The 25,711-nt window shown below is 38.0% G+C and overlaps 1 protein-coding gene and 1 long non-coding RNA gene across 3 annotated transcripts in view; one reads left to right on the forward strand and one right to left on the reverse strand.

The window, feature by feature from the left end:
* Window positions 1-687: 687 nt before the first annotated feature.
* Window positions 688-17,150, reverse strand: LOC121645790. The gene is made up of 3 exons (XR_006011510.1): window positions 17,139-17,150; window positions 16,387-16,388; window positions 688-1,008 (listed from the first exon to the last, which is right to left on the reverse strand). It is a non-coding gene; the product is annotated as an uncharacterized LOC121645790 (long non-coding RNA).
* LOC121645751 (pregnancy zone protein-like) overlaps window positions 3,401-25,711 on the forward strand; it is a 34,653-nt gene continuing 12,342 nt past the window's right edge. The window contains exons 1-24 of one of the 2 annotated variants that reach the window (XM_041994413.1): window positions 3,401-3,517; window positions 3,629-3,809; window positions 3,975-4,131; window positions 4,334-4,386; window positions 4,895-4,915; window positions 6,755-6,920; window positions 7,003-7,087; window positions 7,184-7,328; window positions 9,256-9,373; window positions 9,475-9,584; window positions 12,302-12,469; window positions 12,585-12,812; window positions 14,873-14,939; window positions 15,076-15,221; window positions 16,187-16,336; window positions 17,306-17,455; window positions 17,820-17,901; window positions 18,024-18,186; window positions 20,549-20,774; window positions 24,141-24,267; window positions 24,436-24,557; window positions 24,666-24,717; window positions 25,020-25,103; window positions 25,337-25,513. In XM_041994413.1, coding sequence (XP_041850347.1) covers window positions 3,438-3,517; window positions 3,629-3,809; window positions 3,975-4,131; window positions 4,334-4,386; window positions 4,895-4,915; window positions 6,755-6,920; window positions 7,003-7,087; window positions 7,184-7,328; window positions 9,256-9,373; window positions 9,475-9,584; window positions 12,302-12,469; window positions 12,585-12,812; window positions 14,873-14,939; window positions 15,076-15,221; window positions 16,187-16,336; window positions 17,306-17,455; window positions 17,820-17,901; window positions 18,024-18,186; window positions 20,549-20,774; window positions 24,141-24,267; window positions 24,436-24,557; window positions 24,666-24,717; window positions 25,020-25,103; window positions 25,337-25,513 — 3,058 coding nt within the window. In that variant the 5' untranslated portion in view covers window positions 3,401-3,437. Of the gene's footprint in view, window positions 3,518-3,628; window positions 3,810-3,974; window positions 4,132-4,333; window positions 4,387-4,894; window positions 4,916-6,754; window positions 6,921-7,002; window positions 7,088-7,183; window positions 7,329-9,255; window positions 9,374-9,474; window positions 9,585-12,301; window positions 12,470-12,584; window positions 12,813-14,872; window positions 14,940-15,075; window positions 15,222-16,186; window positions 16,337-17,305; window positions 17,456-17,819; window positions 17,902-18,023; window positions 18,187-20,548; window positions 20,775-24,140; window positions 24,268-24,435; window positions 24,558-24,665; window positions 24,718-25,019; window positions 25,104-25,336; window positions 25,514-25,711 lie in introns of those variants that run through there. The other variant, XM_041994412.1, reaches the window with a different exon arrangement.

Consider the following 25,711-nt stretch of genomic DNA (forward strand, 5'->3'; position numbering starts at 1 on the left):
CCCCCCCCACACACACCTTTTTTAAATTAAACTGGTGCCTGAGCTCTTGTTTTTTTTTTTTTTTTTTACCTCCAACTACTTTTGTCACATCACCTGCTTCAAGTAGTTCACATCAAAATAGCATCACAAACCAGATATAATGTCAACTTGCAACCACCACAATCCTGAAGCTGTATTTGTGGGGCCATTGTGCAGTGTCTCACCTCTCCTTCTCAAGTCTGAGAATGATACTAAATCCAGTCAGCACAATAAGACTGATTAATGTCACACAGTTGCAACAGCTGCTCGCTAGGGAGGATTTTTTTTTTCCAAAACAACTACTAACCAGGAAGAAAAAAAGTAGGAGGAAGAAATGCCTGCTCACTAATTGGCCAGGGCCAAAATGGCTAATTCGCCACAAGTAAATAATGGAGTGATACAGAGCAGGGCTTGTTTGAAGTGGACCAAACTATGCCGGACTGAATGCACCATAAGAGAGGTGTCTAGCTAGGAAGACTGGTAACTCAATCTCTTGCCAAAACCTCCTTTGTGTTCCCGCTTCCGACTCAGTGGTATTTGTGATGATCCACAGCCCCCTGCAACCCTGACCCTGTTGAAGCAGATACTGAAAATTAAGAAATTTATGAATAAATATCTATTTATTCTATATCTTTAATCTATCACTCTCTGATTCTCCCAAATAAAAGACTTCTGGGTAAAGACTGAACCACCCGATATATACCCAAAAACTAAACTGTATATATTTTACAGTGATTATCCCCATGGTTATTCCTAAATAACATGTGAAACAAGACAAAAGCTCAAACTTTAAAACAGTTGCAGTAAGATCAAACAAACTTTGTCACCTCTGACCAGATGCTGGCTTCAGTTACAAGCACCTTTGTACTTCATCTTTGTGAATGTTTAAACGAAAAGAAGGAACACACACAGCTTCTTTTCCCATTAAGATGAGTTACGCAAACATGATACATGTTATTATTCAGTTTGGATGCAGGTTGCCAGTAATAGCTGATCATTCTTGGATCAATGTATTTATGGGTTATAGCATCATCTGTTTGCACAATGACCTGTTGTGTCTCAAGTTGCCTGGAGCAGTGTATATTATTTTAATGTTAACTAAAACAATGGAATGCTATCCTGTGGATGGTCAGATGTTTTATATGATTCAGTGTCTGTACTGTTATTACTCAGAAGGCTAAATTATCGTCCCAAAACATGGTTACATGCAATAGCTTAATTTAATAAAACCAAGGATGCTAAGACTAAGTAACCTCTTGATGAAGAATTATTATTATTTTTTTAACCATGTTGTGGTCCCAGATTAATATTTATGGAGAGTATCATGTTGGTGAAAACTCTCCTTCATCCAGTGGTTTACTCAATAAAGAAAAGTCATCTTTGGTCCTTGTAACGAGGTCACCATTTGTTTGTATGACTAAATCAAACATCCCACGCTGTTTAAAGAGCACTGTTGCAAAACTTGCATACCGTAAAGGTCCATTTATTCCCCCTTTATGTTCATGAAATAGCAACATCCATTTCAAACATTGCCATACGTTGTAGTCCTCATACTTTCATGCATGTTTTTTGTTGCCATGGTTGTTGAGTCAACTCCTCCACAGCAGGCAGCGCTAAGCTCAGAGTTGACAGCTTTGAGCCGATGTCAGTTTCAGACACTGTTTAGCAGCAGTAATGCCTATAAAGTTGTTTCCAACCACAGAACACCCCCTAAACATCCACATATAGTGTTTCTTTAAAGGCTTGTGCAGTTTCTACAGTTTTTGTCATTATTCTTTTTCTTTTTGTTTCCTTCCTGATTCTCTTCTTCTTCTCGGTTTGTTTCTTTGCCTGATTGCATGTCAGCTATTCTGCTCAGCACTGCCCCTGCGATTTCTGGTGGTAATTTCTGCATTGAGCATAAATGAGCCTTAAGTATAATGCTGCTAGAAAAATAAGTTATTTCAAATTCCAATGTGTTTACAATTGATATTCTTATTAAATTAAATCAATATAAAATAGTGCTGGGCAATGATTAAAAATTTTTAATCGTGATTAATTGCATAAAATGTTGCGATTAATTGCGATTGATCGCATTGTTATGAACAAAAGGTCAGAACAAAAGAAGACCTACCATATGCAATATGAAGTAAGTGCAGTAAATATTGGTTTACACTAAATCAGAGGTCTGCAGCCTGCCACTCTAGAGCAATGGCCAGAATGCTAAAAATGATTAAAAATAATAACGAATTAAGTAATGTTTTTAAATACAGATATGATTATTAAATGCAGATTTTTAGTAATTTTTCAGTTGTTTTCATTGCATTGAATATCCATAACATATTCACAGTAAAAGTTTTTTTTCCCCTCTTTCTCTTTCTCCCTGTCAGGTTCGGCACTGACATATAAAGACTAAAGAAAATAACATTAAAATAAAAATAATAAAAATATCAAGGGCAGCCATGTATATAACATATCTCCCTTGGTAGAGCAAATCTGTCAAGCAAAATATGGCACACAGACCACCGTTCTGTATGTTAGGATGCTGGTCAGGATAGGGGGGTGGTGGTGGGGGGGTAGGAGTAGAAATATTAGACTTATGGTTAGCTTCATGTAAGCTGATAGGAGGATGTTTAGCTTTGATAAGCTGCAAATGCATAAGATTTGTATTTGTGGCTCTAAACCTATGTTAACCCAAAACTGAATGAAATTGTCAGTCCTGGTAAAACAAGGTTAGAATAAAGCTAAACCCATCATGAACCCATCAAGGCAATTGGACTTGGGGCCACCATGGATACTGAGGACAAACTTCACTGGGCCCCAGTTGGGTATCCCTACAGAACCCCAAATATAAGGCCTGCAGCAGCCATCTGTGTCCGGTTTGGGGCCCATCCAGGGCTCTTCATTAACCCATCTGGCTAAACACGTTTGCGGCCACCATGGAAACTGAGGACACAATTATCAGACCTGTTGCTACCTATCTGGGCACCACATAATGCGTGTTGGCTGGGATCCACTTGTTTAACTGCTTGTTAACATCTAATCAGTCAATCACATGGCAGCAACTCAACACTTTTAGTCATGTAGACATTGTCAAAAATGAAGTTCAAACTGAGAGTGATGAAGAAAGGGGATTTAAGTGACTGAACGTGGCATGGTTGTTGGTCTGAGTACTTCAGAAAATGGGATTTTCACAAACAACCATCTCTAGGGTTTCGAGAGAATGGTTTGAAGAAGAGAAAATATCCAGTGAGCAGCAGTTGTCTGGACCAACATGTCTTGTTGATGTCAGAGGTCAGAGGAAACTTGGCAGACTAGTTGGAGATGATAGAAAGGCAACAGGAAGTCAAATAAGTGTGACTGGACTGTGACTGGGGGTGGGTTTCTCTTATCAGTAGATATTTAACAGACGCTGACTTTGATTATCATCGTAGTCAGTCATGGGTCTCCTTGGAACACAGTCATGGACACTGTGTGTCTTTTTGTGTTGGATGTGTGTTAATCTAGCATCAGCTGAACCGTAAGTTAATCAAAGAAATTTGTCAAATTGAACATTTTTAGATTGTTTAAATGAATGAGGTTATTACTTCATGTCAGTTACTCCTAAATGTGTGCTCCTGTCTGTGTGTAGACATTATATGGTGGCCATTCCTGCAGTTCTTGAAGCTGGAGCTGAGACCAGGTTCTGTGCAAGTCTCCGGCAGCCCAGCGAGACTCTGGTCATGACTGTCACCTTGAGGTCCCAAGACATGAACACAACTCTTCTTGAGAAGACATCCAGTGAAGAGTTTCATGAGTGCATTCTGTTTCCGGTCAGATCCTAAGAGTGTCTCCGATTAATTTGCTCATTTTTAAAATTTTTTTTTTTTCTTTTTTAAATGTTTATTTTTAAAGCCAAGATTATAACACAGAAAAAGAAAACTTTCACTGCATGAATTAATGATCTTTACATTTAAAAAAATATCTATCTGTCAAAGGTTCCTTTGGTGAAAACTAAAGAGGTGCAGACCCTTGAGGTGTTTGTAAGAGGGGCCACATTTCACTCAAAAGAAGTCAGGAAAATCATGATCAAAGTCTACAAGCCAGGAATGTTTGTCCAAACAGATAAACCGATCTACCTCCCTGGACAAACAGGTAACTATGACCTGATTATCTGTGGAGCTGATGGTGACGAAAACATTTCTAGAGGTTTATCTATTTTACAAACAGTTAAAAATGGTTGCAGCTACATGTTTGGGGTGTTTTCTGAGGACAAAAGGTTTTATTTAGTAATTTCCAATTTATACAACTGTGGATAAAATGTACAGCTTTCATCTGCTTTCTGTGAATATCTCAGTGCATTTCAGAGTTGTCACACTGGACTCCAAGTTTAGACCCGTTAGTCAGCTGGTGAGTATCTGTAAATCATTAGTTATCTTCTTTTATTCTGCAGTCAGAATATCGGGAATGTTTCAACAAACTTTTGTTGTGTACACAAATACAGTGTGGAAAGCAAAAGATGCAGAAAACACTGGGTGGAAAAAATTGAAAAAGGTTGTAGCCCTGATATCTGTTATCAGTTATCCAATAACTTGTGGCCACCAGAAAATTCAGCCACACTATTTAACTGATTTTGCCTTATGTCCATAATCAATCTGCTTCCACTAAAGGATCAATAGTACAGTCAGGTCCTCTTTAGTCTATGTCTATTTACCAAAGCTTTTTTTTTTTTGTTTTTTGTTTTTGATTGTGACTTTTTTTTTATTTTGCAACATCTTGAAAATTAAAAACAAGCAGTGAACTGCAGCTAAAGCAAAAAAAAATTTTTTTGGCCATTTTTTCAAGCAAAGAAAAAATAGCAAAGTAAAGCAATATGCCCTGTAATAAATCTTTTTCTCTCCCTATTTCTCTTTCACAGTATGACATCATCACACTTGAGGTAAGAAAATAAACTAATTCAAACACATTTTTGTCCATGTTTGCCCCTTGTGCACAATAATAGAGTTTGCTCTGAAATAACACAAATGCTTTAAAATGTTTGATTTATTGACTTGTGGATTTATTGATTAGCATATATGGATTAGATTGCTGGCACGATGAATACACAATGCAAACAATAGATTTTTATCATCAAACAATTTTATATGTACAATTTGTTCAAATAAAAACAAACAAAAGAAATTGATTATTAAAAAGAACAAAACAAACCAAAGATAAACCTTTCTGACCTACTGCACGCACACAAACATACCCCCACACCCACACAAACATCATCCAAAGCATAGACACACACACAACATACAAGCATCCCTGTCTCACACCCCAGCACCTCCCCCTATAATCCCCCGAATCCCACTCAACCCTCCTTCAAACCCCTACACCCCTCCTGCCCCCGGGCCGTACCCTGCAACCAGACACAGGCCATGCACCATTCCTACTACTTTACATTTTCTTAATCACCTGTTTTTTTTTTTTTTTTTGTTTGTTTTTTTTTTTTTGTTTTTTAAGGACTTTTGGGCTCCAATGGCCTTTTTTTCAGTAGTAGCTAAGCAGAAAAGTTCTGTCAGAGACCTGCAGCAAAGGGCCCCAGGCCCAAGGAACTGTAGCCTCTATCTTTGAGCTAAATCTTTATTGAAGAATGACCAAAATGGTCATTTTGACAGTTCGCTGCTGTCGGGTGCAAACCTTCTATCTCCAAAACTGTCATTTTTCAAAAAATGAAAAAAAAAACTGTATGGTTTTGTAATAACTGGACATAATGTCATCAAACTTTGTATTGTGTTTTAATCATATATATTTGGTTAAATATTTATAAAACAACAGACAGACATAAAGGGTGACCAATAGTACTGATTTATGAAGGAAAACAAAAATCACGAATTTTGAACATTTTGCCCGACAGCAACGAGTTATAAAATTAGCAATAATTTAATCAAATAAAATCATAAAGGATTGCTGGTCCCTGACTTCACCCGAAACTATGCGAATAAAGTTTTGTGGTTTAGAATAAACAAAGGAAATATGATATACAAGTGGTCATTTTGACTACACTGTTTTATTTTTAGATTCCTATTAATCTGAATCAGATCAAGTGGAAGTATTCTGTAAAGGGTGTTATGCAGAGATGGATCGATGCTAAAATTGACATCATTGGAGCTTGGGGGAGGGTTGTGATAACATACCATCAGAAAGTCTCCTAGACAATGTGATTGCAATAACTATGCCATAACTATTTAATAATAGTAGTTTTGCGCGATAAAAGTAATTTACACTAATGTTTTGTACTCATGCAGTTTTTTGTATTTTAGGTAATTTATCTGTTATTATACTTGCTAACATATTTTGTTAAAGATTAAAAGGCAGAAATATACCAAAAGATCCCATGTAAAAGTAAAGTTATAAACTGTATTTGAATGTAATTTTATGATTTAGTTTTTTTCTTATATTTCACGATGTTTTTCTGGTGCCCCAGCTGCCAGAATATTACCATTTTGACTTTTTGATTTTTTACAGTCTAATACAGTCAAAGCACCAAGACATGTAAAAATTTCTGGGCTAAAATTATTTGATTAATGAACTGAAGTCACTCAGCAGGGTAAAAAAGACTTTGGTTTCCTTAGCTGGCTGGGATGTTGGTCCCACTAAAGAGTCAAAAAGTGTAAGTGTGGCAAAGTTTTGCACCACAGGCTGGAGAGTTTTTGAAACAACTCTGAAACTAGTTTTTATCTCCCAGTTTGTTTTTTTAATGCATCTATATCTGATTTGTCTCACTGGACAGGATCATTACAACAACCGAATTGGACAGTGGCTGAATGAATCATCCAACAGTAAAATACTGCAGCTTTCCTATGATTTGAGCTCTGAGGCACGACCAGGAATTTACAGGATCATTGTTTCAGTGGGTGAAGATAAATTATATCAAGACTTCAAGGTAGAAAAGTATGGTAAGTTAGAGTTGCTTTCTGAATGAATATCCAGGCCATTTGTTACCAGGTATAAACAATAACTTGTTTGGTTTTTCTCCAGTTTTACCCAAATTTGAGGTAACATTAAATGTAAAAGAAGAATTAAGCATGGGGCAGGAAGAATTTGATGTGGAAGTATGTGCAAAGTAAGTAAAAACTCAGGTTTTTCAGGCAGTTTGAAATAAATTTTCTTTAAGTGAATGATTCATTGATTTTTTTTTATTGTTCTCACAATTGATTAGGTACACATATGGACAGCCTGTGCCAAGTACAGTTACAGTTGAGGTGTGCCGGCCTCCCCCACGTCATTATTATGGTGCCTTGAATAGCCCTCCAGAAATGGAAGTAGTCGAGTTCAGGGGCCTATGTGACACAAAAACAAATAAGGTAGAGTTGCCATGGTTATGGTCTCATCTTTCTACAAAAACTCACACTTGATAAACTAATATGTCCTTTCTGATTGCGAACATGCTATACTAACTACAGTTTGTTTACTAACTACAATTTACAGTGTTGTGATCTTCCGTGAGACATAGAACCAGTTCACATAGTTCCATTTTGTGCTTTGTAACAGATCAGCTTACAACTGCAAACTTACAGATATAGATACAAATAAATTGTTAGGATATTTCTTATTATCATTTGTAATCATATAATCATGTTTTGTAAATGATTAGTTTATATCATTGTCTAATCATTTGAAAAATATTTATGAGTGAATCTACAAAACATACATGAACTATTACTACATTTTTTTTATTAATCATTTGTTAATGCTCTGTAAAGTTTTGTAAATGATCACTTCATCATTAACTAATCACTTGAAAATGACTTATTATGAACACCCGAATGAATGGTATTGTGATCAGCAGACTATCAATTAAAGCACAGTTCTATGCAAGGGCGGTGACAGCGGGCGATGCTGGGGAATCCAACTGTGAGCTGGATAAAAGTTCAACCGAGCAGCAAGTAGCAACACTTCTGCAGTCAAAAGGAATTGCTCTGGATTACAACTAGGTTGAAACTTGCCACCAGCTACCCAGAAGAAACAACAATGACTAGCCAGCTGTTATACTGAGCTTTGTTAACAGCAGGATACACTTCTCAAACAGGGCAGGATGCTCAAAGGCACAGATGTTGACAATGAACATCTGACAAAGATCAAGTGGATATTGTAAAAAAAAGCACCTTACCTGAGAAGAATGACAAAAATCCAGAGCACATGAACAAGAAACTGCAAGATTTTTATCGAACTTAATGAATCACCAGAAGAGGCTAAGGTACTGATAATAAGGAGCATGGAGGAGCTGAAAAAGTATCCTCATCACAAAAATAGGTTAGATTGGATTTGAAACTGAGTGAAGGTAACAGAACAAGCAGAAACATAAGGCTCAGTGATAGAGCACATTCTGCATGGAGTGATAATGGAAAGATAACACAAAGGAAACTGGAAAATTATCAACTTATAAATATAGGAGCATGTGAGTGAAGTAGAATCCGCAAAAAAAAACACACATGGTGAGATATTTCTGCACTGCCAGGAAACAACACGATATTTACGAGCAGAGGAGCAAAGGAAAACAAAGGCAATGCTGACAACACATTCCCCATTCACTAGTTAGTGTTTTAGAAGATTAATACATTAATAATTATACATTTAAGCTGAAGTCTCAGTGCCTTTGTTTTATCCCTTTGACTGTTCTTATTTCATGGCTATTTGAATGTGTGCTGTAGCTCAGTGGTTCCCAACCTATTTTCCCTGAGGACCCCCTTCATGCAACTACCAAAAAGCAGGAGACCCCCCCACTCACCATGCTTGGTATTAGGCTTTTGTTACTAACATATAGACTTACGTTTTTCTTTCTTTTTCAGAATAAGAAGGAATCATCTGCATTGTGATGTTTCACAGACATGTCTCAATAATTAAATGGCAAAAAGTCTTTTCAGGCTCCCAAAACACTGGTTCTATTTGAATGAAACACCCAAATGTTAAAAAAAAATGCAATTAAGCAAATACACCTCAACTCATCTCTGTGTGGACATGGCCTTAATTTGAAATCACACTGGCTTTGAACAGTCAAAGCCTTGAGGACCCCTTGTGCCTTTTGTGAGGGACTCTAGGTTGGAAACCACTGCTGTAGATGATGTTTGACAGGTTTAAATAAGATAGTTAAATTGTTGTGATGTGGCGATGTGAGGTGTTTCTGTCATTCTGGTATTAGGTGGGATGGCATGTGTCATTGTGCTAAAGAGATTAAAAAGGAATAATTACACTCATGTATAACTATATGTCATATTATTATACTTATTTTAGGCTAACAATACAGGCTGTGCCACTTTCGGATTCAGGATGTCAAACTTCACCAGAATTGACCAAAAGATTTTGATGGATAAGCTGGGCGTCAGTGCTACAGCAGAGGAGGATGGGACAGGCATGTTTATTTGTTTAATATTTTTCTATTAAAATGATTGGTTTGTCAAATAATAATACTAATATGCAGACTGTTATAACAATGATCCTTCTCATTTTCAGGTATTTCACTCCTACAAAGGACGAACATCGGACTCACATATAGAATTGGAAAACTGTCTTTTATTGACACTCCCACGTTTTATGAACGAGGATCAGATCTAAAAGGAAAAGTAAGTTTTATCATCTGTCAGGAGTACCAGGAGTATTGGTAGATGTTTTTTTTTTTATTGTATAACATCTTTTAGATTCAGAAAACAAGCTTGGAATTGAGTCAATTAGTAAACAGCAAAGTCACAAAATTGTGAGAAGCACTATGCTATGTCTTCAGAAAGAAGAAGACATTTTACTGCCATCATATCCTGTGTTCCATATTTAACATTTTTTCTCATTTATAATATGTTTTAATAACTGGAAACTGGTGCCAAAAGCAAGGCAAGGCAAATGAATTTGTATAGTACATTTCATGTACAAGACAACTGAAATGCTTCACATGAAACATTAGGAGGTAGATGACTTTCCACACAATCTCTTTTTATTTCTCTAAAAGCTAACAATACAAAGAGATCTTCAGGATATTCCATAATGTCCAAAAGTGGCATTTGTAATACCCAAATGCATTAAGAGAAAAGCAAAGAAAAATCTCTTTATGTATAATATGTATACTCTACCAGTCAAAAGTCTGGACACATTTACACACTAAATGTAATGGAAAAATTTGTCCAAACTTTTGACTGGTGCTGTAAGTAACTAGTATGTATACATTGGCATATATGTGTATGACTATAACTCAGAAATTAAAGATTCACATCCATTTATTTGCCATGCACGGTAACATGCCATCAACAATGCAATGAAACGTGGTGGACAAGAGAACCTGGCAGTTCACCGTAAACAAGTGCTACAAAAAAGGGGCAATAAATGCCAAATGCAAAAATAAGCTACAAGTATAATTAAAGCCGCAAGCGGCATCCATCGGGTCCGAGCTGCCTGGACCCCGCCACCCGATGTCGCCATGACAACAGGTGTTGTAATGCATTAAGGACCCAAAGTGTATGAATCCTGTCAAGTTTGGTGCAGTTACCATGTATTCCTGTGTAGATATGAGCAACCGTGTTTCATGGCGAGAAGGCGTTTTTCCGTCGGTTCCCACGGTGACACGGTTTTTCCCTATTAGAAAGATTTGAGGAGCGTTTGGCCCCACACTTGTCAGGAAGCTTCCCACCAAGTTTGGAGTCAGTCGCACGAATCCCCTCAGACTAGTTCGCTCAAATGGCAGTGAAATCCAAGATGGCGGCCACCCCGTTGCCATGGCAACAGGTGTTTGATTGACTTCTTTGCTGGACTTGGGGTGTCACAGGTATGAATACTGTGAACTTTGGTGCAGATCCCATGTATTTCTATAGAGATATGAGCAAACCGTGTTTAATGGCGAGGTGTTTTTCCATCGGTTGCCACGGTAACACGCTTTCTGCTATTAGAAAGATTTGAGGAGCGTTTGGTCCCCAACTTGTCAGGAAGGTCCCCACCGAGTTTGGAGTCGGTCGGACCATTCCCCTCAGACTAGTTCGTTCAAATGGCAATGAGATCCAAGATGGCGGCCACCCCGTTGCCATGGCAACAGGTGTTTGATTGACTTCTTTGCTGGACTTGGGGTGTCACACGTATGAATACTGTCAAGTTTGGTGGAGATCCCATGTATTTCTGTGGAGATATGAGCAAACCGTGTTTCATGGCGTTTTTCCGTCTGTTGCCACGGTAACATGCTTTCTGCTATTAGAAAGATTTGAGGAGCGTTTGGTCCCCAACTTGTCAGGAAGCTTCCCACCAAGTTTGGAGTCAATCGCACGAATCCCCTCAGACTAGTTCGTTCAAATACGATGTGTGTAAAGTGGGAAAAATGGCAAAAAAATGGCCGCACATGCCAAGATGGCGGGCACCCCGTTGCCATGGCGACAGGTGTGACATTGAGTTTTTTGGTCAACACGGGGTGGTACACGTGTGTGCCGAGTTTCGTCTTCCTACGTTGAAGTAGACTTCCTGGGCCCCATTCATGTGGTGATTTTTGGTGACTCTAGGTGGCGCTGTTGAGCCAATTTTGCATTGAATAGTATGCAGACCTTATAATATCCGATTTTCACCAGGCTTGACGTGTGTGCCAAGTTTCACAACTTTTCATGGGTGTTTAGGGGGTCAAATTTGGCGTCGAAATGCTTAGGAGAATAATAAACATTTCAGGAACAATAGGGCCTTGCCATACTTTGTATGGCTCGGACCCTAATAATATGAAAAAGAAATCAATTAATTAAAATTAAAAGATTAATAAGCACTTAAAATCTGTAAATATTTGTCTTCAAATTGATTCTTGGTTTAATTTGTGTTTTGTTTCTATCTTGTTTTTTATAATACTTGGATGTAATGTTTAATGGTACCACAGTTTAGGAAAGAGAGTAACTATACAAGAATTTCTATACTATATTGTTGAACTGTCACTGTAAAAGTGGCATTTTTTTGTTAAAAAACCAAAAACAAACAAACAAAAAACAAAACAAAACAAAACAGAAGAACATGGCCATGTGGAGTAAATAAAAATAAAAGAAAATATGGGAAAGTCCAGTTTGATATAAAAATCCCCCCATTTTGCTATTTAAATGTTTATTTATCATTTTCATTTCAAGCTTGTGTTTTCCGTTATTGAATAATAGTCTACTGCCCTATTTCTGCAGCTGTTCTGTTGCATGGTCCCAGCTGATACTTGTTTATCTTGTTTAGTGTTAGTGCTATTTACTGCCTGAGTAAACAACAGAAGAGCTCCTGCCATCACTGACTTGTACTGCACAGTGCATCTGATATCTGTTGTCTTAGCAATACATTATTCTGCTTTTAACAGGTTAAGGCTGTTAACTACAATGATATGCCCATTCCTGACATGCCGTTGTTCTTGTTTGTGGGGGAAATTCGGTCTGCACGCAGGCTGCAGAATATCACTACTGACAGCAATGGAGTGGCCACATTTTCATTAAGTACAAATGAATTCAGTGAGAATGTTGTACTCCATGTAAGTAAAAAAAGTATAACTACAGAGTTTGAGCGAACATATTAAAGTCATGTCACAGCTTCCTCCTACATCGACCGCTATGAGCTCATTCTATTGTTTTTATTCCTTAAACCAGGTGGGCAACACACCAACGCTGTTATACCCTGGATACAGAACTGCTTTTTATGAGGGTAGCAGGCAATCGCTGTCAGAGTCCGTTCCTCCTTCCCCTGATACGACAACAGTAAGCTCTCTGGAGGTGAAGAAGAAGGATGAACCACTTCCTTGTGGCAAAGAAGAGGACATCTCCATCAGATACACTCTAGTGAAAGAAGAACAGGGCACTGTTTATGTGACGTACCTGGTGAGGAGGTTTTTCTGTTTGTTTGAACAGAGTAATATCAGAAGAAGAACTAATCATTATTTGCAGGTCCAGGTCTCATGTCACTTTTAGTTGTAATGAGTACTGCAATGTCAGATGGTGTGGGGTGGCCAGTCAACATATTTCTCCAAATGCAATGTCCAGCAGGATCATTGTTAACTTTGATTAGGATCAGTGCGTGAAATACAGGGATTAAAACAGATTTAAGCAATATCCAATGTCACTCTATTTACAGATTTTAAATGATTGAAGATATTTACTTTAAAAACAGGATTTAATTTGTATAACAAGAACAAAAAGTCCTTTGTCAAAACATAAAGTCTTACAGAGGAAATAAAAGCTTTAAGCTTGATTCATATTGCAGAGTAAACACAGAAAGACCAAAGATGAACCAATTAACACAAGTGCAACAGTTCCTGTGTTCTTGAAATGAACGGACAGAAGTGTAGGTATGTTTTTACAGGTAACTCAGGGTTACTCACCAAACCCTCTAATTTCGCTGCCCTTCGTTCCATGTCCACCCATATTTCACACACTGGTTAGCCGTGTAACGTTGGCTGTATGTTCAACATTTGTTGTCACCTTCTCTCAATAATTCAGAAAACAGTTATATTTTATTTACTTATTATATTTAATTTGTTTAACACTTTATCAAATGAGCAAAATCAATCCAAAGTCTTTTATAAAGCAGAGCCCTGCATTAGAACTGGGACCCAATGCAATATTTGTTTAATAGATTTTGTCTTTTTAATATTAACTGCTGCTGATTAGACATCTTATAGTTTCTAACCTCAGTCTACATGAACATAGTAATTAAAAAACTGAGAGATTTATGTTAAATATATTTTAATTTTTTGCATGTAGGGCAAGGAGTGAAATGTTTCTAATGAAAAAGCGCATATAAATTCTTATAGACAGCCTATATATGAATTGGAGGGACACAAATTATGCAGAACCAAGCAGTAATGGTCTCAACTTTAGTGGGTGAGAGCGGCATTAAAAAATATTTGCACACAGGGCTCTACATGAAAGGACACAACAATTAAAACACTGAAATAAAACTATTAAAAAGAAATAGATGAAAAATTAAATGTATACTTACAAAAGTTGCAAATAACAGTAAATAATATTGTGTAGATCAGGGACAGCCAACTCCGCTCCTTAAAGGCCTTTGTCCTGCAGGTATTAAATGTTTATCTACTGCAACACACCTGATTCAAATCAAATGGATCTGGACAATTTCTTTGTTTTACTGAATTTGGAAACCTGTAGATGAACAAGGAAACCTATTCAAAAGAGTAAATCTGTCCCTAACATATAAAATACTTTAAACAGTTTTAAATGTGAACCAAAATACATCTGACCAGCAAAGTAAAACTTTTCTATTCTAATAGTTTGTAGGGGAAGACATCACACACTTGGGCATCACAAAAAATCCTCGTAATCACAAAAAACATTCAAATACCTTAATATAAAATAAATACAGAAAATTTTAACATTAAACCTGTAAACTGCATAATAAACTGCAATAAAAATAAAACCTTTAACAATGGTTGGATTCATTTAGATTCAGCACTTACAGGGCCAACACATATTTCCAACATTACTAAAACAGAAACAACTGTAACCTATTTTTCTAAAAACAAACCCAGTAAAACCACATTATTTATAATGGGTCTGAAAACAGCGAACAAATCATTCTGATCCCAGTTTAACGTTATCCAGGGCGGGTCGTGGCAAACAAACAACTTACAGCATTCAGTAATTGTCTCCGTTTTTTTCCTCAACACATTCAGTGAAAAACAATCATCTGATGGATTTAAAATAGTTTTAAAACAAATGTTTCAAACTAACGTTTACGCCACTGTGTGTTTAAAACATGGATGTGGTGGAGCCAGTTTTTTTTTTTTTTTAAAAAAGAACATTTCCATAAACTTCCAAATATATTTCACTAGAATTATAGAAAAAACAAAGAGGATTTAGGTTAAAGTGTCCTTTTTACTAATTTTTATGTTTTACTTTTCTTATATCAACCTCCACAGGTCTTATCCAGAGGAGCCATCATCACGCAAGGACAAAAACAGTTCCAAATTCAAGATAATCAAAGTGGTAAAAAGCAACTTGTGTGGTATTCTTCTTTCTGAAATTTAAAGGATCAAGGAAAGTTTTATTAAACTCTGGATTGATGTTTAGGACAATGAATATCAAAGAATATAAAAATATCAGACTTGGTTTGCTTTTCTAGTGAATAAAGGAGAAGTGTCGTTCAAGTTTGAAGTATCCCCAGACATGGCTCCGGATGTCCAGATTGTGGCTTATGCCATCCTTCCCAGCATGAATGTGATTGCTCACAGTGCCGACGTCCCTACTGAGAAATGCTTCAGGAATAAGGTCAGTGGAAGAAGAAGGCAAGTGGAACCATGAGGGAAACTATGATATTTAACAAGTTACCAGAATCTCTGCATTCAAATTTTCTAGATGAACAACCCCAATTCCACAAAAGTTGGGATGCTCTGTAAAATATCAATAAAAACATAATGCAGTGATTTACAAATCTCATAACTATATTTTATTCCCAACAAGAGAATAAACTGTGACTGGTCTGATTAACATGAGACTGATAAATGTTGCCTACTTTTCCTAGTACGTCCGAAAAAAATTGTTTGGGGTAAATCTGTGCTGGTGTGAACCATGAACTGCTAGTTTCCTCCTTCTCACTTGACTAATAAGTAATCACAACAAGAGAGATGATACCAGGGACAGAAAAATCAGTTGATCACAAACAGCGGTCATGATTCAGAGAGGAGAGGGAGGAGAGGAGGAGGCTGCCATGCTGCGCTGGACAGACACTGAGAGGACCAGAACAGAGACGTTTGTGCAAAACTCTGCGAAAAGTTCTTCAAAAAAAAATAAAATAAAATAAATAAAAAAATAAATAAATGCAAGAAAAGTGCAAGTGATCCTCATCCCCTGCGAGTGTGACTCTTTTAAATCCATCCGTAGAACTAGCCAGCCAAACTTTTTATAGCTGATCACCTCCATGTCTCACCGTCATAAATGGCGGAAGCTGTATATACACTAAATTTGTTTTAAAAATTTAACACAGTTAATTACATAAATTAATTTCCTGCCAGCAGCGTGTTAATTTTGACAGCCTTAATAACAATATATGAAAGAAAGAATGAAACAAACTGCTTTCATGTTGTTTTATTATTTCATTTTTATTTATATTTCCTCTTTTATTGATTTATTTCTGTCTTTAAGTCAGTTGTTTTTGTGTTCCAATAGGACTTAGTAGGAAGTAAGTTTTTTTCTTATATCAGTAAATTATGAATGCTGTGTTTTGTGTGTCCCAGGTGTCGCTGGAGTTTTCCCGATCATCAGCTGTCCCAGGAGAGCAAACCAAAATGCAGCTGACAGCTCAGCCAGACTCTCTGTGTGGTTTAAGTGCCATTGATCAGAGCGTTCTCATCAAGGAGCCTGGGAAGACACTAAATGAAGAGAAGGTAACTGCTGGTATCAGCTGCAGTTACATTTGGGCTCAATACCAAATGACCACTACACACTAACCCTCCGTTTGCATGGAGGGCTAATGTGGGCCGTTGCAAACCACGTAGAGTGGAGGGCGAATAGACCGTTCAGCCCTCAAACAGCGAGTGTGCAACGCTTCACACTTGCAGGCGAAATGGAGGAAAGAGTCTTTAAATATGAGTTTTGCATGTGTTCTGCATGTTTGTCACACTGACAGATAATCACAAAAGATTTAGGAAGATCAAACACAACTAGCAAATCTTCCTATATGCTGACGTTTGATTTGATGTACGCAGCATTCATTTGTTTGTTAGGAAACATGAAACGACAATGGGATTGAACATCTTGTGAATTTAAGTTCCACACTGTTGATAAAGTGCAGGAAACTCCTAAGGTTGATTGTGGCTCAAAGTTGTTTTTTATTATGCAAATGAAACAACAAACTCTCAAAGATGACAATAATAATAATACAGAGGAAAGCTGAATACCGTGTAAAAGTGTGAAAACATAATGGGATCAAAAACCAAACAAATACAGAAAACAAAACAGCACCACATTGGTGCAAAAGATAAATTTTATCAGGCATTTCAATCTAGCATAAAAAGGAGTAACAAAATATTAAAATAAAATAAGTTATAATTAAGAATAACAGACAAATTTCAAAAGTATTTGAAATATAATGTTACTCCTGTCATTGTAATGGTTGCTTAATTTATGATGTTTCAGGGACAGTGGAACAAGCTCCGAAGCTCTGGTGTATAGTTCCAAAATTTATACAGTGGTCGTTCCACTAAAAATAGAAATTTGGGGCATCTTTGTGTCTTAGTGTCCTCAGGAGAGAAAGATAGAAGACATTAGACCTTCTAAGCATTTTGTTCAATTGTCAGAACTCCACACAACAATATTTGTCTCTTTTTAACTTCGAACCTTGTTTTGCCTTTCAGATATTTCACGTGCTACCTGTCAGGAAGGTGTCTCATGTCCCGCATGAGGTTCAAGATCACATAAACTGTTTACATGTGAGACCAAAAAGATATGTTTTGCCATACCCATATCCTGGAGAAGACACAAATGATGCCCACAGAGTTTTTGAGGTATATCTTAGACCAGTGTTTCTCAGTCCAGGTACTCTGCATGTTGTAGAGGCAACCCGAGTGATATTTGTTTTAAAGGGAATGGTGATATTTAACACACCTGAATTCAATGAATGGCTCATAACAGGCTTGCAAAAATCTTGATGAGGAAGTTCATTAATCTTAATCAGGCGTGTCAGAGTAGGAACACATCCATGCAGGGCAGTGAGTCCTGAGGATCTGGACTGAGAAACACTGTCTTAAACAACAGCTATACAATATAAATAATAATGTTGTATAGAATAAACCTGTGAATACTCATAAAACATAACTGTTTGTTGTAATAACTGTAATGTTTAATGTTGTTCGTTTTTGGATTGTGTAGAATGTAGGACTGAAAATGGCCACAAACTTGGTCTTACGGCTGCCCAGATGCCTCAGATTCAAGGGAAAAGAATACCATAGAGGTACGTCAACATTTTAATCATTTTCTGTTAAGTGTCACACCAAATATTTGTCAAAATTCTAATAATTATCTGTATCACTATCTGTATTTTCTGCTGTTTAACTTTCTACTATTTTCTTTAAGGTCTACGTGGTGGGTATGGTATTCAGCTTAGTAGACAAAGTATATACGGGACACTAGGTAGGCCTAGCTCTCCTCAAGTGGACTATGTTACGGATGCTGAACCAGTAAAAACAGTCCGCTCTTTCTTCCCTGAGTCTTGGATATGGGACCTGGTGCAAGTCGGGTGAGCATCTCGGCTTCTTCAATAACACTGTGGTTAAACTTGAGGAGATTGAGCTTTATATAGAACTTCAGTAACAATAAATGTCTGTTGGGTAAAGCTCTTTTACCCTGCAGCTACATATTCCCTCTTGCTTGTACACATTTGTTAACAGCTGAAGTAAAACATATATCACATGCCTTCATCACATACGAACCATTTATGTGTTCTTATCATTAAATTATCCTGCTGTTAACACACACTTTGTTGAAAATCCTTTGGCCTCCACCAGTCATGGCAGGGTCCAGCATAATTTAGCTTGACTTTCAGGGTTGTGCAGAAATAGTTGCGCAGCTGCTCAAAGTTAAAAAGAGGCACATGGTGCACACCAAACAGAAGCTGACCTTCCAGTTTAACTGATTGAATTCACAAAGAATGGAACATGTATTAGCAACATACCAAATCATTGTCCACACCTCACCACCACACCTCTTTGTTTTACCTGGTGAGTAGTTTGAACACTTTCTGTGGAGGTGGCTGGTGAGGACGCTGTGGTGGGCTCTACTGATCTGAGTAGACACTAAAAAGAGCATGAGACAGACATGAAAACAGGTCAGGGGTGAAAAAAGTGAGAAGGATACAACCCCTCTAGAGGGGTCCGGGGGCATGCTCACCCAGTAGAAAATTTTGGACATTTTATATTTAAAAGCTTCAATCTGGTGCACTTTGAGAAAACCTCAAGCAGAGTTACAGACTAATATGAATATATAATAAAGTTTCTAACACAACGGACAGATGAAATGACAACTCTTGTCCTTTCACTCTGGCTTTGCCTTCTAATTTGAGCCAAGACCAGTTCCAGCGGGAGTTGATACCTGTGTCCAGGTGTTTGAACACCACAGCATCTTTCTCTCCTATACACTCATTCTAGAAATACAATGTAGTATCAGGTTAACTCAGGGCTGCAGACTAACTTTTTTATGAGAACCACAGTGGCCCCTAACTTAAATTTTTAGGACTGCAAGCAGAAAATTTAGCGGTGCACACTGAAATCGCCTTGCATAGCAAATATTCACATTTCCTCTCATTTTCACTGTATTAGTGATAAATACTTGAACAATAAATTCAGAAATTACAATGTTTATAATAGGGTTAGACAAAAAAACAAAAAGACATCTTACTGGTCGCACTAATACAAAACAAATCAGATTTGATGATTTGTTTTGATTCACTTTGTAGCCGAAGCAGAACGGCAACTTAAAAGTCTTAAAAGTCACTAGAAGTCGCTAATTAGCCTAATCAGCCTAATACATATAGTTGTAATGGATGGGGCCATAAAGAGGGATGTAGTGGGAAAGGCAAAAATGAATAAAAAGACAACCTAAAATGTTTAGAACAGCAAATAAATAAAAAAAATAAAATGAAATAAAATTAGGTGCCTGAAACTTGTCACAGCACTCAACTTTTTAAATATTTTTGTCCACACTCTTCATTAATAGACATTACTCTGATGGTAAGCCAGCACAGGATCCTCCAGCAGCAGCTTTGTACGTTTCATTTTCAGCCTGGTCATGAAACAGAGGTGAACGTTGTCTGCGCTGAATACAGCTGCTGCTGCTGTGAGAAGACCCAGCCTCGTACGAGATGGGTCTGCACAGCACCTGCTCCTCATTAGGAAGAGTAAACTATGTTCATTCACGTCAATCTCCAAAAGTTTCCAATAATATCAGAAAAAGTCGCTAGATTTGTTGTTAGTTGCTTTAAAAAAAAAGAAGAAAAAAAAAGTCGCTATAGGGGTCTGAAAACTCGCTAAATCGCTAAGTTGCCAACACTAAGGAATAATAAATTCCCCCAAGACCTGTCTTTTTTCCACACACAAGCCAATCACAGTTCTCCCATGTATTAGTGGCCTAAAAACAAAAAAACAAGGTATAGACCCGCCCTAAAATCACCGTCAGCCCACCAGGTAAGTATACCCGATGCCCAGTCCAGCACTGCATCTGTTCGCCTGAAAAATCTAATTTAAAAAAACACACTTATGTCAAGTGTAGAAAAGGAGTGTTTCACAAGTTCAGAGGAATAAAGCTGAGGCCTACGCTAACCCGGAGAGTAAAACTGTCATTTTTTTTACCCGTAACACCAGTCCTACTTATAGTTGGATTTTCTAAAATACCTAAACTTTTCTCTGCACCGTAATATTTAGTCATTCAAACCACATGTAAATAATAGCAGAATATCTTAAACAATCAGCCAATGCAACATATGTAACAAAGAAATCAATATTTACACAAGACACACATCAGTGTGAGTATTTATGACTGTTATGAGTTATTTAAGTTTGTTTTACTACCTGACAGAATGTATTGGTGTTTATCTCCCAATCCAGAGAGTCTGGAACGAAAGATGTGTCCCTCACCGTCCCAGACACCATCACCACCTGGGAGACAGAGACTTTCTGTTTGTCCTCTCAAGGCTTTGGATTAGCTCCTCGTACGAAGCTTACCGTCTTCCAGCCCTTCTTCCTCGAGCTCACGCTGCCCTACTCCATCATCCGGGGGGAGAACTTTGAACTGAAGGCGACTGTCTTCAACTACCTGACCAGCTGCATCATGGTAATGATGATTTTATGAGACATCTCTCAACTACAGCTCAACCTGATCACAGTGACACTGTTAGCAGTGGTGTTTAACAAGAGTTCATTTATTATTTAGTATTAATGGTAATTCACACTTTTGTGCTCTGTATTCATCCAATCTGTCTTGATTTTGGACTCATAGACCCTGATTCACTAAAGGTTTAAAAACGTGTGCTTAATAGCACACGCAAAAACATGTTGCAGCTAATTTACTAACCAGGCGCACTGAGGATTACATCTGTTAAATGGACAAAATAATGCACTCACTCCATTTTGCGTGTTTGCCTTGATGAATATGCAATATAAGCATCTCTGCCAGAAAGCGCAAAATATTGGAAGGAGCAGATGCAAATGGATCATGGTAACACACGCAATCTGATTTACCAAACATGAAACTGATTGCACTGGCTATTTTTGCATCTATATTTAGTATGTTTGCAAGGCAGGTGCAAACTGGCACAACTTTACACACAAATGGCTGCAGTTATTGTTGCAAGGAGGAGGCATAGACACAATGAAAGACAATGGAGAGATCTTTGCATCTCGTGTAAATACTTTTGGAAAGTTATTGAAACATATGGCTGCGTTGCTGTGTTGAATGCTGTAACGCTGGATGGGCTGTTGCTGCTGCGCTCTGGTTTTGCTGCCACTACTTGTACCCCATCTTCGATCCCTCTCTTAAGGGCATTAATGACCATTGTCAGTACATATACAGCACTGACCAGCTGCACAGTGTTAGCTGCAATGTGCCCCCATTAGCACACATAGCGCACATCTCATACATAAAAAAAAGGAACCACAGGAGGCAAGTTTATTCGGTCAATATTTCTTGAGCTGAAAGTTTTAATTCATCAATAAAAGCTATTGTTTTGAAACACACCTTGCTCTGCAATCAGCTTTAGTATGCTGCATTTTCCATACAGTCTGATGTCCAGATGAACTCCAAGGTACTTGTAATGAGGTGATTGTTTTTGTAACATCTTACAAACTGACTGACGAGTTCTCTGTACTCAACATCTTGTCCTGATACTCCCCACTGATACTACAGTATGCTCTGAAATGCAGAGAGATGAGGATGTGTTAAGGTCCATGACTGAGCTGCAGGGTGACAGAGTTAAGGCGTAACAGGTAAGATGTGGGCTCATGGAGCATGGTCTGTTGGGCTGGAGGCAAGGGGTGAACTGAACCTTGAAGAACATGTCCAGCTCATTAGGTCTGTCCAGACCTCTATCAGTCTGCTCCCCTTTTAACTCTAAGCCGGTGATCTTTTTCATTCCTGACCACACATCCCTCATGTTGTTCTGCTGGAGCTGACTTTATAACTTTTTCCCGTAGTTGCCCTTGCACTACTTAGTCTTTGTTTTAAGTTGTTTTGTGTTGTCTACAACAACTCCACTTCTCCATCCCTAAAGGCTTCTTTTTGATGTTTCCCGTCGTTTTCAGGTCACTGGTGATCCAGGGCTTGTTATTGGGAAAGCACTCACTCAGAGTTCTTCTTGAATTCTTTAGACTTCCTGGGCTGCACAATGGTGTTATGGTTAACACTGTTGCCTCACAGCAAGAAGGTTCCTGGCTGTCTTAATCTTAGCCTTTCTGTGTGGATTATTGTTTGCTATGGACTGGTGACCTGTCCAGGATGTATCCTGCCTCTCACCTCATAGCTGTTGGGTTAGGCTCCAGCAACCCGTGACCCTGCAATGGAATAAGCAAGTACAAAAAATGGATGGATGGAATACAGATTTCCCAACTAAAGAATAAGTAGTTGAGAAAACTTTAAAATGCTTGGCATGTTTTACAGTGCATGTCAGTGATGCCTGTTACGACCCAAGACAGGAGTATGAAAATTAGCGTAACAAAAGAAATGAACTGCGGACAGATGTTAATAAAGGAAGAGAGGAGATTTATTATAATAAGGGGAAATGGAGAACAAAACAAATGGTGGCAATGACAAGTGCTGGGTTAAGCAAAGCTGCTCAAACTAAAAACACAATAAAACCGCTAAGGTCTAACTCAAATCAGCTAGTTGAAAACAAAACCAAGACTAACCAAACAGGTGAATGAAAAACTGGCCTACTAATCTACATTAACAAAAGGTGGAGCAGCTCCAGTAGCTAAAAAAAAAACTCTATATACATTTACGATCAAATTCAACTAGCCCAGCACATTCTAGTTTAACAATTCTAAATGAACTAAACAGCACTGCTGTAACGCTAACAAAAACAACTTAAAGAGAAGACAAAAGGGCTTTAAGTTTTACCAAATAGAAAAGAAAACAAGACTACCAGTCGTTAAACAAACTACAACACAAAGTCAAACAGTTCAAACACTGTTGGATAACACTAGTCTATTTACACAAATTACCACCGACTAAGCACACGATCGAAGTCCCCGAAGTCCAACAAGCCAAGGGCAAACTGTCTGTGCCAAACAGTTGCAGATGACTGAGCATTTGCAGCAGTCTTTAATTTTCTGGATGGCGAGAGCAAAAGCAGGGATTGGACCAGCGATGAGCGAACCAGAGGGGAGGAGGTGAAGGTGTGTCAGTTCTGGCCACTCCGAACAGGCAACAGAGGACAGGCATTTACATGCAGGATGAGCCCCAGGTGGTGGCAATGAGTGGCAGCTAACAGAAATAAAAGGGCAATTGGATATTTAACCATCTCAAAAATCTACGACCATGGATTGTGACATGACTTCGAACAAGTGGGCATATACATATACAGACAAAGTGGTTAATTTCCCGTTCATAGTGGAACCAGTGTATCACACGTATGTAACACCAGTCATCTGTCGTTGTGTCTTTGGGCAATACTCTTCACCCTATTTGCCGCCAGTGTTGGCGTCACTGGTGTATGAATGTGGATGAATGTTTGGTGATGGTCAGAGAGGCCGTAAGTGCGGATTGGTAGCCACGTTTCCATCAGTCTGCCCCAGGTCAGCTGTGGCTACACAAGTAACTTACCATCACCAGGTATGGGTGAGGAGTGGATGAATAATGGATACACAATGTAAAGTGCTTTGGGTGCCTTAAAACGCACTATATAAATCTGATTCCATTATTATTATTAACAAAACTCTTCAGGTTATCGTCATTATTCCACATGAAATTTGTTATGCTGGTTATTTAAAACTAACAGAAACTTAAGCAGATAACCCACCTTTTGAGATAAAATACCAGATAAAAAATTAATGAAAAAAAGAAAAATTCAATTCACAATGTGCTGATTCAAAATCTAGACCACAGTTCATAGCAGTGAGAACTTCTGTGATCTTCAAGAGATGCTTTTTTCTATACATTTGATTGTAGAATTATTACAAAATATATTTTGTTTATCCTGAACAGGTGAAAGTGACTGCAGCCCCCTCCTCAGATTACACCCTCACTCCCCTCTCTGGTGATCAGTACACATCCTGTCTGTGTGGCAGTGAGCGTAAGACCCTTAGCTGGACCATGATTCCCACAGCCTTGGGTAAGACTTCCATCCACTCTGGATGACAGGATGGATGAACTGCTGTCCCTTTACTCTCTGTATATCTCTTTTTCACCTTTACAAACTCAGTGAGATCCACCAGAGTGGCTAAATGTTTTGATAATGAAGAACAGGAGATGAAAAGCTGATCTTCACTGATCTTTTTAGGGGCTGTGAATGTGACTGTGACTGCTGAGGCTGTACCGTCCCATGCTTCTTGTGACAATGCGATTGTCAGTGTCCCAGAACGAGGACGCATTGATGTGGTCACACGATCTCTCAGAGTAAAGGTTGGTGACACAAAACAAAAAAGCAGTTTCGAGCATTTAAAAGATTTTTTTTCCTCAAAGATAATTTATACTGCATCTCATTATAAACATCTCTCATCTCTTTTTCAGGCTGAAGGAACTGAGATCACGAAGACACACAACTGGCTTCTCTGTCCTAAAGGTCAGTTTTGTTCACACTATGACACCATAATTATGTTTTATGAATAAAGGAAGTTTGATGACATCCAGCAAATTGTATGATAAGAAAAATGTATTTCAATCCATTAAATTTCTTTACATTTAGTGACTTTATTTTAGAGTATAGTAAGAGTTGAACATGTGTACAGAAATCAGTTTATAGCTTCAAACATCCAGTCTGGTCTGGATCAATCATAATGCAATGACCCAGTGTATGCTTTGTTTTAGACTTTATCTTCAGCTTGAGTTTATATCCTGAATGTGATTGTTTCTGTCTGTTCACAGGAAACACTTTGAAAGAGGAAAGTGAGATGCAGCTGCCTGACAATGTGATTGATGGATCGGCCCGTGCTACAGTGTCAGTGCTGGGTAGGCTGACAAACTCCTTAGAACTGTTAACTTAGCCAAACAAATTCTGGAAAGTTTCTGTTCCCTCTGGTCTCATGCTTTGATCATATATTTAAACCATGGCCCTTGAACTTGTTGACTTGTGTATACTGACTATATCCTGGTAAATTTATTGGATATATGTCTGTCAGAATCAATTTGAAGCAACAAGTTGGATCCATGTTCAGCTTTGGTGAATCTGTGTTCTTGTGCAGGCGACATTCTCGGCCGGGCTCTGAAGAACCTGGATGGACTGCTACAGATGCCGTATGGATGTGGGGAGCAGAACATGGCTCTTCTGGCCCCTAACATCTACATCCTCCATTACCTACAAAACACACAGCAGCTGACCCCAGCCATCAAGGAGAAGGCATTCAACTTCCTGACCAGTGGTAAATCAGCTTAGTTTTATAATTAGAAAGAATCCCATGTCAGCGTTCATAAAATAGTTTTGTCATGATTTGAAAAGTGCAATGAATCAAATTTCCTTTGGATCGGGAGATAGACACCATTTTCATTACTTCACATAGCTCATTATTTCAAGTAGACATTTACATATTCAACTAATTACATTAGTTAAAGATAATTTG

This window comes from Melanotaenia boesemani, chromosome 9 (assembly GCF_017639745.1).
Source record: "Melanotaenia boesemani isolate fMelBoe1 chromosome 9, fMelBoe1.pri, whole genome shotgun sequence".
Classification (NCBI taxonomy): Eukaryota; Metazoa; Chordata; class Actinopteri; order Atheriniformes; family Melanotaeniidae; genus Melanotaenia; species Melanotaenia boesemani.